Source organism: Abramis brama (assembly GCF_963993115.1).
Source record: "Abramis brama genome assembly, chromosome: 5".
NCBI classification, from domain to species: domain Eukaryota; kingdom Metazoa; phylum Chordata; class Actinopteri; order Cypriniformes; family Leuciscidae; genus Abramis; species Abramis brama.
In genome coordinates, this window is record NC_139967.1 from 44,678,768 (window position 1) to 44,693,116 (window position 14,349).

Consider the following 14,349-nt stretch of genomic DNA (forward strand, 5'->3'; position numbering starts at 1 on the left):
AAATAACAGATTTACTCATGGCGTTATTTCTCTTCCACATGACCAGCCATTCCTTTCTATTTATTTCTTTTAGTAATCATTAAAGAATTTATTTTTTCAAATTTTATGTTATTCCAAGCCAACCAAAGGCAGGGTTGTAATTATGGATTTTTTTTTTTTAAATAGACATATTAATCTGTGTTATCAGGTGAAGGTCACAGAAAAATATAGTTTTTTTTAATCATTTGATGTTGCTGCCTATAGAACTGATACAGTATTGCTCTTCTCTTTCCCCCCACTCTTCCTCAGTGAGTTTTGTCATTAGCATTGGCAAACAGGATCATTCTGACCACCAAATTAATGCTATGCATGAAAAGAACATCTGTTTAATTAGTGCAATGAACAAATTGATATGTGCGCTTAACATATTCTACCCGAATGTATTTACGGCACACAGACATCTGTTTTGATAAAAAATACTCACCAAACAGTGAATATGATCAAATCTTTTTTCATTCTCATCAACAGTGAGTAAAAATGGCGATTTGAATAAATCCAGCCATTCTGCCCTTTCCTCGCAGGATATGTTGAGTTCATCTCAGTAATTCATGGCCAATAACCTGCATAAATACATAATATGTAAAATGCATGTATGCGTTCGTTAAGTTCTGCTGTGATACATACTGAGCTGCAGATTTTTTTTGGACAAAGAGGGTTAAATGGGGGTAAAGATAAAGCTTTTTCTTTCTTTCTTTCTTTTTTTTTTTTTTTAGCTCAAGGCCGTTTGCTACATTTTGACAAATCCTTTTTGAGGTACATTATAACTCTTCCAGATTCACGCCTCCTCTCTGAGTCCCCTGGGTGTCAATGGCAGATGGAACACACAGAAAGAGTCCCTTGTGTGTTTCTCCAAACATAACAGAACGTCTCTCTCACGCACACATGCATTCAGTACACTTTAGCCACATGTCCACTTTCACATAGATTTGTAGTGCATGCACTTCGCATAAGATATTTTATATACTCACATGCTTCCAAAGACTGTCTGAACTTGTGGCATCAAGAAACCAATCATTTATAATATGATAAAACGGTTTTTATTTTATTTTTACTTGCTATATATGTATTACTGAAAAAAACTGGTCACCATCATGATCAAATATCAAGAGAATAGTCTGAATTCTAAAAGTATGATGTAGGATTTAAAATCTAATGATCATTTTCTTAAGAGAGTATCTCAGTTTTCTCATTTTGCCTTTTATCTCTACTATCCACCTTATTTTTCACAGCCGTTTGTAAACTGATCTGCTTCCAGGTAGCCTTTTTTTTACTACAAAACAGCGTGTTATGCTGCTTGATTTTGCATGTAATACCATGCATGTTGTACCATTGAATGTATTATTTTAATTATAACACACTTGTTTGTGGCGCAAATAGTTTAGCTTCCAAATTAAAAAAATAAGGTGTGACAGTACACAATTAAATAAATAATTACCATATAGCAGTTAATGTGTAATTAAAATCCAAAACATAAGAAAAACATAACACAACCATAACCTACAACATGCAGTATAGCCCAATTGCTGTCAACAAAATGTAAACTCTAGAGAAAGAAGATGCATGGAGACAGAAACACACACACATGCATGCACATACACACACAAAGCTAGGAATTAAGATGTCTGAATGCAATATATCTAACTACAGGATACAAAAAATAAAATAACTATATAGGGAAAAAATAAATAGTGCACAATGTCACATATCTGAAATATGAGACGATTTAAAGAGTTCAATTGAGGTGAATGTCTTAATTATGCTGAGACGGTTGCTGGGTGAATGACAAATGAAACAAATCTGACAGATGGACAGCACACAATACCCAGCAATGGGGGGGGGGGGGGGGGTGGGGGGGAGGTCCTCTAGATAATTGTGTTGGAGTCAGTTGGGTCATCAATCACCCTGAGCTGTAAAGCAGCGTTCAGTCCATGGCACTGATGTAAAAACATGCTTGATGTCATGTAATATATATGTTTAATTCACCATTCACAGATGAGCACTGCAGCCTATGCGTGACAGAAGAGGAAGATGGCAGTTTGGAAGTGATTGTTGGTCTCGTTTGGGTGGTTATAGGCTCAATAGCCAAATTTGAAATGATAAGAAGTCTAAAAATAGCTGCCTAAAAGGACTAACCAAAAAAAAAAACTAAAATTATGTCTTCTGGACATCAAAGGCTCATGCTTAGGTATTTATATATAAATTACTGAAAATATTGTAGAGGATTCCATCAATAAAAACAAAACCTGCTATAGTTTAAATGTATGTGTGATTAAATATGCAAAGCCATATATGATGATTATTCATTAATTAATTGGGGTTGCGGATGTTCTCTCTCATGCATTAATTACATCAGCATTAGCATATCAATTAGATGAATCAGAGATCATGTAATTAAAGCCCGAGTAGGAGCACCTGCTGCCTCTGTTTATGTTTGTGTATGTGATATCATGAGCTACACTTGTCAATCAATTGCCTCTTTATTCGGTTTGCCTCTGATGGAATGTTTCACATGTAGATATTTTACGAACATTTCTCTTTTTTACATTTTAAGTAGAAAAATCAAGTAAATTGAATTAAAATAACTAGTAGCCTAATTATTATGTGATTTGCATGGAATGCAACATCGTTTCACAAAAGAACAAATCTTAATTAGAGGAAGGGTTTTCCACACAAATATCGAATAAAATCTAAAATCCATTAGCTGTTGATCAGCAGTCCTCTTGAATCAGTCCGCTTGCTCAAACTTCTCATGGCTTTTGAGATGGGTCCATCTGCTGGCCACATGATGTCCCAACAACTCTGATTGGCTCCTTGCTTGCAGTTTCAGCTACATAACACATAAGTGTATTTTCTAATGCAACAACTTCAAAAACTACATTTTATACGCATGAATCTTAAAACATTAATGTGTCCAGGAATCCCTCATTAACAGACACAAAACCCTTTGATGCTCAACATGTATCATGGATACACTTGATTGTAAAATTGACAACTTGATTAGTTTTACACACACTAAATATAGTCTATATGATTTATCCTTTAGTTTTCCTGTGCATGCGTCCACCGTATACTCCATTTACTTCCGTATTCACATGTCTCTTTTCATCACTTTCATCATTTTCTTTTCCGTTTCTCTTTCTGCATTAAACTGATTCAATGCTCGTAATTCGTTTTTCTTCCAGTTAAACTCGTCAGGTGTAATTAACTTACAGTGGACATAGGTAATCTCTTCCTGGCATCCCAGCAGCGCAGGGTCAGTGGTGGTGGCTTCTGCGATTTGAGTGGCCAGGGTCCACTGGATGGGATTCACAATCACCGGAAGAAGGATGGTCTCAGGCTCAGGGCAAGGAGACTTGAGTTGAGACGAGACTGGGAATCTGCCTGTTCTTGGACCCTGGACAATAGGAGACCATGAAGTCAAACCAGCTGAAGAACAGGGCCCACAGCGCCTGGCAGAGGTTCAGCCGGTGACAGATTTTCCAGGTGGTCAGTAATGATGAGGAAAGGATGACAGGGACCCTCCACTCCTTGAGTGCCAGCTTGATTGCAAGGAGTTCCCTGTTGCTAATATCATAGTTCTGCTCCACCAGGGAAACTTCCCATGGAGAAGGCGGCACAGGTGTCCAGATGTCCTGTTTTTCCCAGGACAGTCCCGACTCTCTATTTTTAGTCTCCTGACTTATGAAAAAAAAAAAATCTTATGAATTAGCATGTTGCTAGCATGTTTTATCACATTACTAGCATAGATTATCATGTTTTAACACATTGCTAACATGAATTAACATGTTACTAGCATATTTTACCACATTGCTAACATGATTTAGCTCGTTGCTAGCATGAATTAGCAGGTTTTAACCATAGACTGTAAAAAAAAAATCAGCGTAGTGTCCGTGACATCACCCGTAGGTTTCTGAAGAGCCTTTTTGAAGCCCAAAGTGTGCGGAGCCGGCTGTCGCCATCTTGGCAGCGTGTTCCCGGATAACCAAAAATGGGCAAAGAGTCGGGATTAGCTGAGGTGACCTGACGCTAACAGACAGCAGACAAATGGCTAGTAGTGACAGCAGAGACAATCCACCTGTCACTCAAGTGGCCACAGCCTTAATTATGCAAAACTTTAAGGCTTAATATAATTTAAATGGATGAGTTATAAAAAAAAAAAAATCACCCCCCTCACAGTTGTCATGAAGGGCAAAATTAGCTATATAGCCTAGACCAAAACCACTTTTTGTACCAGGCTGTTTTCTGCTGTAAATTTGCAATCAGCAATTTTTTTTGTGACACAAAGTTGCAAATCTGATAAAGTGCATGAATTTGAAGACCGTTTTGCATACAATTTTGTTGTTTATGGTCATAGTTTTGGGTCAGCTGACTGCACTGCAAAATTGATCAAGAAGGCTATGATCCAAAATTTTCTTCTGCTCGCATCAAATCTGAGGCTATAATAGATAGATAGATAGATAGATAGATAGATAGATAGATAGATAGATAGATAGATAGATAGATAGATAGATAGATAGGCCTGCTTGTGTGTAAATCCTTTTCAAATGTCAAGGGCTCTGATGGATAGAGGTTTGATTGAACATCAACAAAGATAGGCTACTGGTAGTAGGGAAGGAGGAGTGCCAGTAAAATCTCTGTTTATTGAACACAAAAATAAAACATGGACACAATGAATCAACAACAAACGCAGAGTCACTCTCAGGTCTCTCTTCTCGCTGGCAGGCAGCAGGTTTTTTGATAACACCTGTTAGTCTCAGTTACATACAGGTGTTCCCTTACCTCACACATCTCTCTCTCTCTCTCTCTCTCTCTCTCTCTCTCTCCATCCTCAGACCGCGCCCTCTAAAATGCTCAATGTGGACTATGATTTACTATAAACGTATCTAGAAATGAGTGCTTATGAAAAAATATGGCAGCAAGCAGGCAGTATAATTCCAGGAGGTCACGTGCCAGCTGAGCAATTATTATTAAGATAATTATGATAACACTAACGGATATAATACTATCCTCGTTTATGGGAAAGAGGAAAATGAAAGCTCTCACCCAAGAAGAGAATTGACATCTTACAGAAAAATCAATGCTTTTAAACTACATATCTCCAATTTTGCATTTCAAACAAAAATGTTTAAATAATGAAAAATCCCAGCTGTTATTATTACTTCCAGTTCATTTGTCACACTGGAACCCTCTATATTCCATATTCTTGCTTTTACAAAAAAATATTAAAGAATGCAAAATCTGTCTATGTACAAAGAAGAAGAAGAAAAAAAAACAGCCAATGGCGTTAGGAGGTGTGGCAAGATGTAAGGAGAGATGTTGTGTTAGAGGTGTAAAATATCGGAGATATTTGGTTGCAGTGTGTGGAGCAAACATGAATATTCATGAGTTTCCTGTTTCATGCAGTTACCATGAAATCCAAATTTACACTTCTAATTTTTATGGAATAATGCAGTTATTATTATAAATCAATTATCAGTGCACATTATATTTTTTTATTCACAAGCCCTCATAATTTTTAATCAAAATAACTTCCCCCTTCCTCTTGCAACAACATCTCTTCTCTGATGATGTTTGCACCATAACAATTTTAGAGACAAAAAAAAAAAACACCTGATGCAATGTGAATCAGATCAGTTTGACACAAAGTCATGGTACCATTATTGTGTTGGTCAATTTGTGAACTTTTAGTTCTATTCTACAATAATAATTAAACAATTAAATAATAATAATAGGTCATATAGTAATTATGCACATTTATTGTAAATGTCAAAGATAAAAGTTACTCAATAGAGTCATTTTTTTGTGCTAAAGAAAGAACAACTAGAGAACAACTGATAAACAACTGATAAAACTGTTGGTAATGTTAAAATGTTAATGTTGTTGAATGTTAAAGAATCATTCTCAAATGAGAAAACATGAGACATTAATTTGTAACAAATCATTTGGAATTTACATACATATTTAAAAACAAATAGTCTTATAATACTGGACAAATGAAAATTGCTCCAAAACTTGTTATATTGGTTATATTGTTGGAATTGGTCATTATTACATACATAACTCATCACCTCCCATTAAGATCTTAAAAAAAAGGTTGCAAAGAAAATGTTGAGGTGAGGATCTATTCGCAATGGTAATTTTTTAATCAAAAACAAAAGACTAAGGAATAAAACACCATACACGATAAGAACAGACCAATAACCAAACAGGTTCATCTATGTATGTGTATATATATATATATATATATATATATATATATATATATATATATATATATATATGTGGGAGAAAACAATGTGGGAGAAAACAAGGAACAGGTGGGACTAAACAATTAACAAACCAGTAACCATGGAAACAGATGAAATCGGGACTAAACACGGGATGAAACTGAACTCAAAATAGAAAAACACAAACAAGATGAGACATAACCCCCCTTTATTGGAACGCAGTCAACTCAGGTGTGACGTCATTCCAAGCTACGACATCCCTCCGTCCTCCGAGGTAACCAGCATTAAATCCAGTACCGACAGGCCAATAAGCTCTGGCTCCAGGACGGACTGGGCCTCTGTCAGACAAGCGCACATACACTAGTTCAGGGTCTATAATGAGCATGACGAGGGCCGGGGACTCGGGGAGGTCTCTGGAAGCACATCCAGGACAGATTTGGGGAGGTTGAGATTCTTCTTCACCTCACCCACTGTGAAGGTGCTGAGTGCCCACTCCATGTACTCACAGAAGGTCCCTGGAGGACCAGCCCCAAGCAGAGGAGATTTTGTATGTGCATTTAATCCAGCATGGAAAAATACTCGGAGGTACAGTAGTCGTCTGGGTGATGCACACGCGATCAGGTCTGAAAACTCACGTGCTCCTCAAGGGGACGATCCCCCTGAGTGAGGAGGATCTGCACTGCTGCTAGATCCATATACATCTCTTCTTCTGTCACAAGGTGGTTGCAAAGACAGAATTAAGGCCAGGATCTATTAACTAAACACAGGAGATGAAACTGAACTCAAAGTAGTAAAAAAACAAAAACAAGATGTGACGCATTCAGAGGATGTATCCCATGTTTACACATGAATGCAATGCTGGACTCATATTTATAAAAGACATGAGAAATTCAGGTCTCCCCCTATTATTTTGGGAATAAACAAATAAAATGCAAGTATAGATTAAACATTTGTATAAATGCCCCACATAAACAGCCTGATTGAAAGCAGAGAGGTACTGTGTCATACACTTGATATTGTGAGATATAAATTTGCAGATGCTACTTGCCTGAAGGAACTGCAATATTTATAAAATGTATAAAATAAATGTTTAGCGCAGTATATTTGCTTTAAAATAAGTTCATCTTCTATAACTTTAACTTGACAATTAAAGGGGTTATATGCAAGAATTTTCATGTATTCATCGCTTTTTTGTTTTGTTTTGTTTTTTGAACAGCCTAAATTCAATCTGTTCATCATATAAAGCGATCGTGTCTCTTCAGAAAATTTGTACTAAACTGCTCAATATGGATTAGTTTGATCTCTTTATGAACTTTTTGAAGTGTCAAAGTGGTAGTTGCGAAGCTGTCAATGGAGGGACAGAAATCTCTCAGATTTCATCAAACAGTTCTTCATTTGTGTCTGAAGATGAACAAAAGTCTTACAGGTTTGGAATGACATGAGGGTGATTATTAATGACAGAATTTTCATTTTTGGGTGAACTGACACTGGTGTGGCTAATAAAACTATAGGGTTTCTGAATTCTGCATAGCCCCTTTAACAGTAAATAAGCTATTAAATAACATATAAGTTGGAGGGCTATACTGTGATTTATTAGTGCTGCCAGTTATCAGAAATGATTCAAATTAAGCCTATATCCTACTGACCATTTGTAGAAAGCAGCTTCAACTTAAGCTGGTTTGGTGTGGTCTACCCATCTACCACCTATATGTTCCAAAACGCAGATCGAGCTGGTCATGCTGGTTGACAAGCTGGTCTAACTGGTTTTTCCAGGTGCACTCGCATATCACAGAACAGTTCGTGTTTCCTCCTCCCTACAGTACAGATGGACCAATAACAAAACACACCAGACTTCCCGCTGGATCTCGTGATCGAGGCTTTAGAAAAGCCATTGAGCGCGTCTATAAATTCGGTCATTTCGATGGGTTTGGCGAACAGCCTTCCCAGACAGCCCGCAGCATCACGCAACATCACGCAGCATCACGCAGCATCACGCAGCATCACGCAACAATGAGTGACACAGCCATTTCTTTCGCCAAGGACTTTTTAGCAGGTGGAATCGCCGCCGCGATCTCCGAGACTGCTGTTGCGCCCATAGAAAGAGTCAAGCTGCTCCTTCAGGTACGCTTTATAACGAAGTACTATATCTACATTACCATATACACACGAAATATGTAGGCTATTACATTCTAAATTAGGACAAATGATCTTTTTCACACATTTGTCCATCTTGGTTAATAGTAGGCTATTAATTTATGAATAGGGCTTGTCCATTATAAGATCATGTTCTTAATGATATACTACATAACTTTATCTTTATAATAGGCCGATAATAAAAATATATTGAACCAATGATGATTCTGAAATATGATTCGCCTGGACTGGAGCCAAAACTGTTGCTATGCACGCGCATCTGACACAAACTGCGTGCTATATTTCAGTGCTGTTGTTCATGTTTGGATATTTTAGCAAGCAGTTTGCTTTGTGTATAATCAGTTTAACAGCATTAAGTTAAAGTGAACTTTATCATTCAACATGCATTGTGCTTGTGCATTGTAGACGTTTTCTTGAATTCTTGAATTCAGTTAAACTACTTTTGTGAAAATAGAGAGGAATGCTATTATATCTCTAAATCTATTTTCCATTAAGTAGCCTATTAACGATAAAAATGTTTTATTTTAGTTAGTAGCCTAGATACATAATCTGTCAATCAGGTGACTATCCACATTCTAGGTATTTATCCAAGCTATGAACAAATTATTTTGTCAGTAACATCTAAAATCTGCTTTAAAAAAAAAAAAAAATCCAAAGCCATGTAATGCTGAGTTTGGCTAATAGAATACGTACTTGATTAAGGGTTTTATGTAAGGTGTTTTTTGTGTTTTGGGAATTGACAATGTTTTCTTCACATTGTCAAATTCCAAATATACCCCTCATTATAGAATGCCCATATGCCTCATTTCAGAGGCGACCACAATTGCAATAATAAATCAATCAGAAGCTCAGAGCTATAGAAATGCATCTTTATATTTACAAATAGGCTAAAACCTAATATTGCGAGTATATAGGCTACATGAGTACGTTATTACATGATTCCCACTCTGCTGCAATGTCAGCGAGCAGCAGCATCACACAACAAAACAGATTATAATCAACACAATCTATTTTTGTCGACTTGCTCAGTTTCCACTGGTGTAAGGTCTTTCAAGCGCACAACCTGTAATTAAACTCTCGGTTTGACCTGCATTAGTGTGTGGTTCCCATGCTAATGAAAACGATCTAAAAATCATAATTTTGGAGTAGAAAAGTTACTAACTGGTATTGAAATATTTAGTTGACTGACTGACAACTCTGTCAACAAGATCGTGCAGACAATTAGAATTCTTTAAATGATGTGCTGATATTTAATTGTTTGAAAAACTGTGCCATTTTCTTACAGATCCAGCATGCCAGCAAGCAAATCGCAGTAGACAAACAATACAAAGGTATTGTAGACTGTTTAGTACGTATTCCCAAGGAGCAGGGCTTCCTGTCCTTCTGGAGAGGCAACTCGGCCAATGTCATTAGGTACTTCCTAACACAGGCTCTCAACTTTGCTTTCAAGGATAAGTATAAGAAGATTTTCCTGGATGGCGTCGACAGCCGTACTCAGTTTTGGAGGTACTTCGCTGGTAACCTGGCGTCTGGTGGAGCTGCTGGAGCCACGTCTCTGTGCATCGTCTACCCGCTCGACTTTGCCAGAACCCGCTTGGCTGCTGATGTCGGGAAGACTTGTGTGGAGAGAGAATTCTCAGGCCTTGCAAACTGTTTAGGAAAGATCTTCAAGTCTGATGGTGTGAAGGGCTTGTATCAGGGCTTCAACGTGTCTGTGCAAGGCATCATCATCTACAGGGCGGCGTACTTCGGCATCTATGACACTGCAAAAGGTAGCTTTTCAATCTGCCACCATCAGGGGCTTAGCTATAGGGCGGCACCATAATCAGGATTATTTTACTCGAGTTATAATTGTGATTATTAATAATTTTTCAATTGAGAATGACTTTACTTTTTTTTTTAATTATTGCTCTTTCATGCACAGATATGCAAAGATAGGTGCATTTATTCAGCAACCACAATTGCAAATGATGTAGTCGAGACACATGTTTGGAGGCTTGTTACCAATTTAAAATAACGGAAATGTCAAATGAAAAAAAACATTTTCAGTGTAAAAAAACAATGGGCCAATGGTAACACTTTATTTTACAGTGTCATTGTTACATAGTATGTTACATTTATAGTAGTAACTATAAATTAAGCATAATTACATGCAACTAACCCTAAAACAAACCCTAGTCCTAACCCTATAGTAAGTACATGTAGTTAATTAATATTACTCAATACTTAAATGTATAATTAGAGTGTAACAAATACACCTTAAAATAAAGTGTAACCATTTATTTTAAAGTGTCCTTGTTACAGTGTAATTATACATTTAAGTACTGAGTAATATTCATTAACTACATGCACTTAGGGTTAGGAATAGGGTTTGGTTTAGGATTGGTTGAATGAAATTATACATAATTTGTAGTTATTACTTCAGTAATTACATCTAACATGTGTAACAAGGACATTCTAAAATAAAGCGTTACCTTGCAGTATTTATTATAAAGGATTTATCCATGCACATCATTATTTTTTTCAAACAATTCATGTGACCTCATTATCATTACTCAAATTTGACTCAGAGTATTTTCCCCTCCCTCTTGCATCGACATCTCTTTTCTTCTATAATATTTACTGTCTCGAGGGCGGGGCAACCTCTCACTCACATGAGATCTACCAAATCAAAATCAAAAATTTGTTTATTATGTCCTCAAACCAGGAGCCTCCAACATTTGCAAAACAAAGCGTAGAGAGGGCGGCGCACTGAACGACAAGCACCACGTCTTTAAAATATGAGTAGATCGTTTTCTATGTGTGTGCACTACTGGTGGCTGTTTAAAGTCCCTCACCACACCCATGTACTGGCCGATGAGGGCCCCAAGAGCCCCCATATCCTAGGACAAAAAACAAACGAACAAATAAAATAAATACATAAATAATTACTTTGGGCCCTAATAAAAAATAATCTTTTGGAAAACAATAGGGCCCTTCACACTTTCAGTTCTTGGGCCCTACAGCTCTACACCATAGAGGTCCCTGAGGTCCAGACCTCGGTATATAATAAAGATTGTGAAATAACTGCCTAAATTAACTCTACTTTAGGGCTGTAGGGATATTGCACAACACCAAGATAATCGACCGTGTCTGTCACCACTCGTCAATGTCAAAATGTTTGAGATGACCAATAAAATTAAAGATTTATGTTCACAGAAGCTGAGTGAATTCCAGCGCGATGAAACATTTCATATTTGACTGCTGTTTTACGATAGAAATGTAATCAGTGATGCAAACTAATACAATTTTGTTTAATTTAGCCATTTTGAATTAAGAATATATAATTTATGTGATACATATAATTTAATTTGTAATGGTCAATGCGATGATGCATGATGCATCAAATATTCTTAATAATCCACCTTTCCACACTGAATCAGAGCAGGTATTGTTCAACACTTCTACATGGGGCTGGGACAGTTTTGTTGGGACAACCTTTTTTATTTGTCCTGTTAATAGACTTGCACTTTCATAACTCCTGCTTCTGAAAATTGTTAGCTGTTGGTCTTATATTGTTAACCCTTACTGGGCAACGGCATCCATTTTGGTATGTTTGAAGCATGTGTGTTTTCCAGGCATGCTGCCCGACCCTCAGAACACTCATCTCGTGGTCAGCTGGATGATCGCTCACACAGTCACTATTGTCGCCGGGTTCATCTCGTATCCCTTCGACACGGTACGCCGTTGCATGATGATGCAGTCTGGACTTAAAGGAGGTAATATCCAAAAACTGTTTTCCTCACGTTCCATCCAAAATCTGTGTTTGTTTGGTTATGTCTTTAAGGTCATGAGTGTTATATTCTTTTATTTTAGCTGATATAATGTACAGCGGCTCGCTGGACTGCTGGAGGAAGACTGCGCGTGATGAAGGCGTCAAGGCCTTCTTCAAGGGTGCCTGGTCTAATGTTCTCAGAAGCTTGGGTGGATCCATCGTCCTGGTGCTGTACGACGAGCTCAAGAAGAACATGTAACACTTCACAGAGTTACACTGTTGAAGAAAAAACGTTCAAACCTGTGTATATGTGAATTGCATGTGAATGCTTTACTCGTGAGGCTGGACTACATTCTTAAAAATAAAAGTTCTTTATTGGCATCTATGGTTCCATGAAGAACCTTAAACATCCATGGAACCTTTTTGTTGCACAAACGTGTTCTTTAGATTATTTTTAAAAAATGGTTCTTTTCAGAACTGTTCACTGAAAGGTTCTTTAGGGAAACAACGATGGTTCTTCTATGGCATCACTGCAAAAAAACCTTGGAACCTTTCATTTTAAGGGTGTTGTACTATAGTTATATGATACATGTGCAGTTTTTCTTTTCTTAAATGCCTTAAATTCTTTCCTTGACTTATCACTGGTCAATGTTGTCATTCAGATATCAAATACACTCAAAAAAAAAGAAAAAAATTGTAAGCCTTTTTTCAAGATTTACGCATTTTAATTAACTGTAAAATTCCATCAAATTGACTTGAATAATCTTTACATATTATTCATATTTTGAATTAAGAATTTTAAATAAGTTAAAAAAAAAACTTTTGTATAAATCTTAAATTTAAACATATTTAAAACAATTATTTTATTTTTTTTATGAATATGAATCACATAAACTAAAGGGTCCATTCCCTTGTTCCATTAACATTTCTAAAACATTTTCTGGGCCCATAAGGATCTCAGGGGACTCCACCACACCGTCCCGACCCCCCCCCATGACTTCTTGTTTCACAGGAGTATAAATATGAGGAAACAACAAAGGCCAAATTCCCGTAATCATCCAACACAATGAGTGAAACCAAAGAATATAGTTCTGATGTGCAGCAAAAGATTGAGATTCACAAAATAGAAAGTGGCTGTAAGAAAATATCTAAAGCATTTAAAAGTGAAAGTTCCAATCAGCTAAAGATGCTACGAATCTGCCAGGAAGAGGATGTGTGTGTATATTGTCTTAATGCAATAAGGAGGAGAGTTTGAGTGGCCAAAGACTCTCCAAGGATCGCAGCTGGAGAATTGCAGAGATTAGTTGAGTCTTGGGGTCAGAAAGCTTAAAAAAAATCAAACAAGCCCTACATCGCCACATGTTGTTTTGGAGGTTTTCAAGGAAAATCCTCCTCGCGCCTCCAAAAACAAACTCCAGCATATTCAGTTGTCAGACACGACTAAAACTTCAAAAGGGATTCTATGGTCAGATGAAACTAAAAAAAGAGCTTTTTGGCAGCAAACACACCAGATGGGTTTAGTGCAAACAGGGATAAAAGTACCCCATGCTCGCGGTTAAATACTGCTGGATCTTTAATGTTATGGGCCTATTTTTTTGCTGGAGGTTCTGGACATCTTGTTCAGAAACATGTAATCATGGATTCTAGCAAATACCAACAGATTTAAAAAATCAAAACCTGACGGCCTCTGCTAGAAATCTTATAACGGGCCGTGGTTGGATCTTCATCAGAACAACGATCCAAAACAAACATCAAAATCAACACAAAAATGTGTCACTGAGCACAAAACCAAGCATCTGCCATGACCATCTCAGTCCCCTGACCTGAACCCTATAGAAGATGAGTGGGTGAACTGAAGAGAAGAAGCGCCAACATGGATCTGGGAATCTGCAGGATCTGGAGAGATGTTGGTCATAATTATTGGCACCCTTTTATTAAAAACTTTTTGCAACCTCCTTTTGCCAAGATAACAGCTCTGAGTCTTCTCCTATAATGCCTGATGAGTTTGGAGAACATCTGACAAGAGATCACAGATCACATTATGTTTTTTTATTTATTACAAATTTAACAATTTGCACCCTACACAAAGGAGGGCTCGTGTGAGAATCACTGGCATACGCATCCTGAAACAGTTTTGTTATATCTATAAATCTGTTTATAATTCGTTTTCGTTTA

At 37.1% G+C, this 14,349-nt stretch overlaps 1 protein-coding gene across 1 annotated transcript; it reads left to right on the forward strand.

Annotated features, from left to right (window-relative positions):
• Positions 1 to 8,088: 8,088 nt before the first annotated feature.
• On the forward strand, positions 8,089 to 12,851 carry LOC311083580 (ADP/ATP translocase 3). The gene is made up of 4 exons (XM_084115191.1): positions 8,089 to 8,387; positions 9,706 to 10,192; positions 12,038 to 12,178; positions 12,276 to 12,851. Exons 1-4 carry the CDS (start codon positions 8,277 to 8,279, stop codon positions 12,431 to 12,433), a joined length of 897 nt encoding a protein of 298 aa, XP_083971317.1. The 5' UTR covers positions 8,089 to 8,276; the 3' UTR covers positions 12,434 to 12,851.
• Positions 12,852 to 14,349: the final 1,498 nt, after the last annotated feature.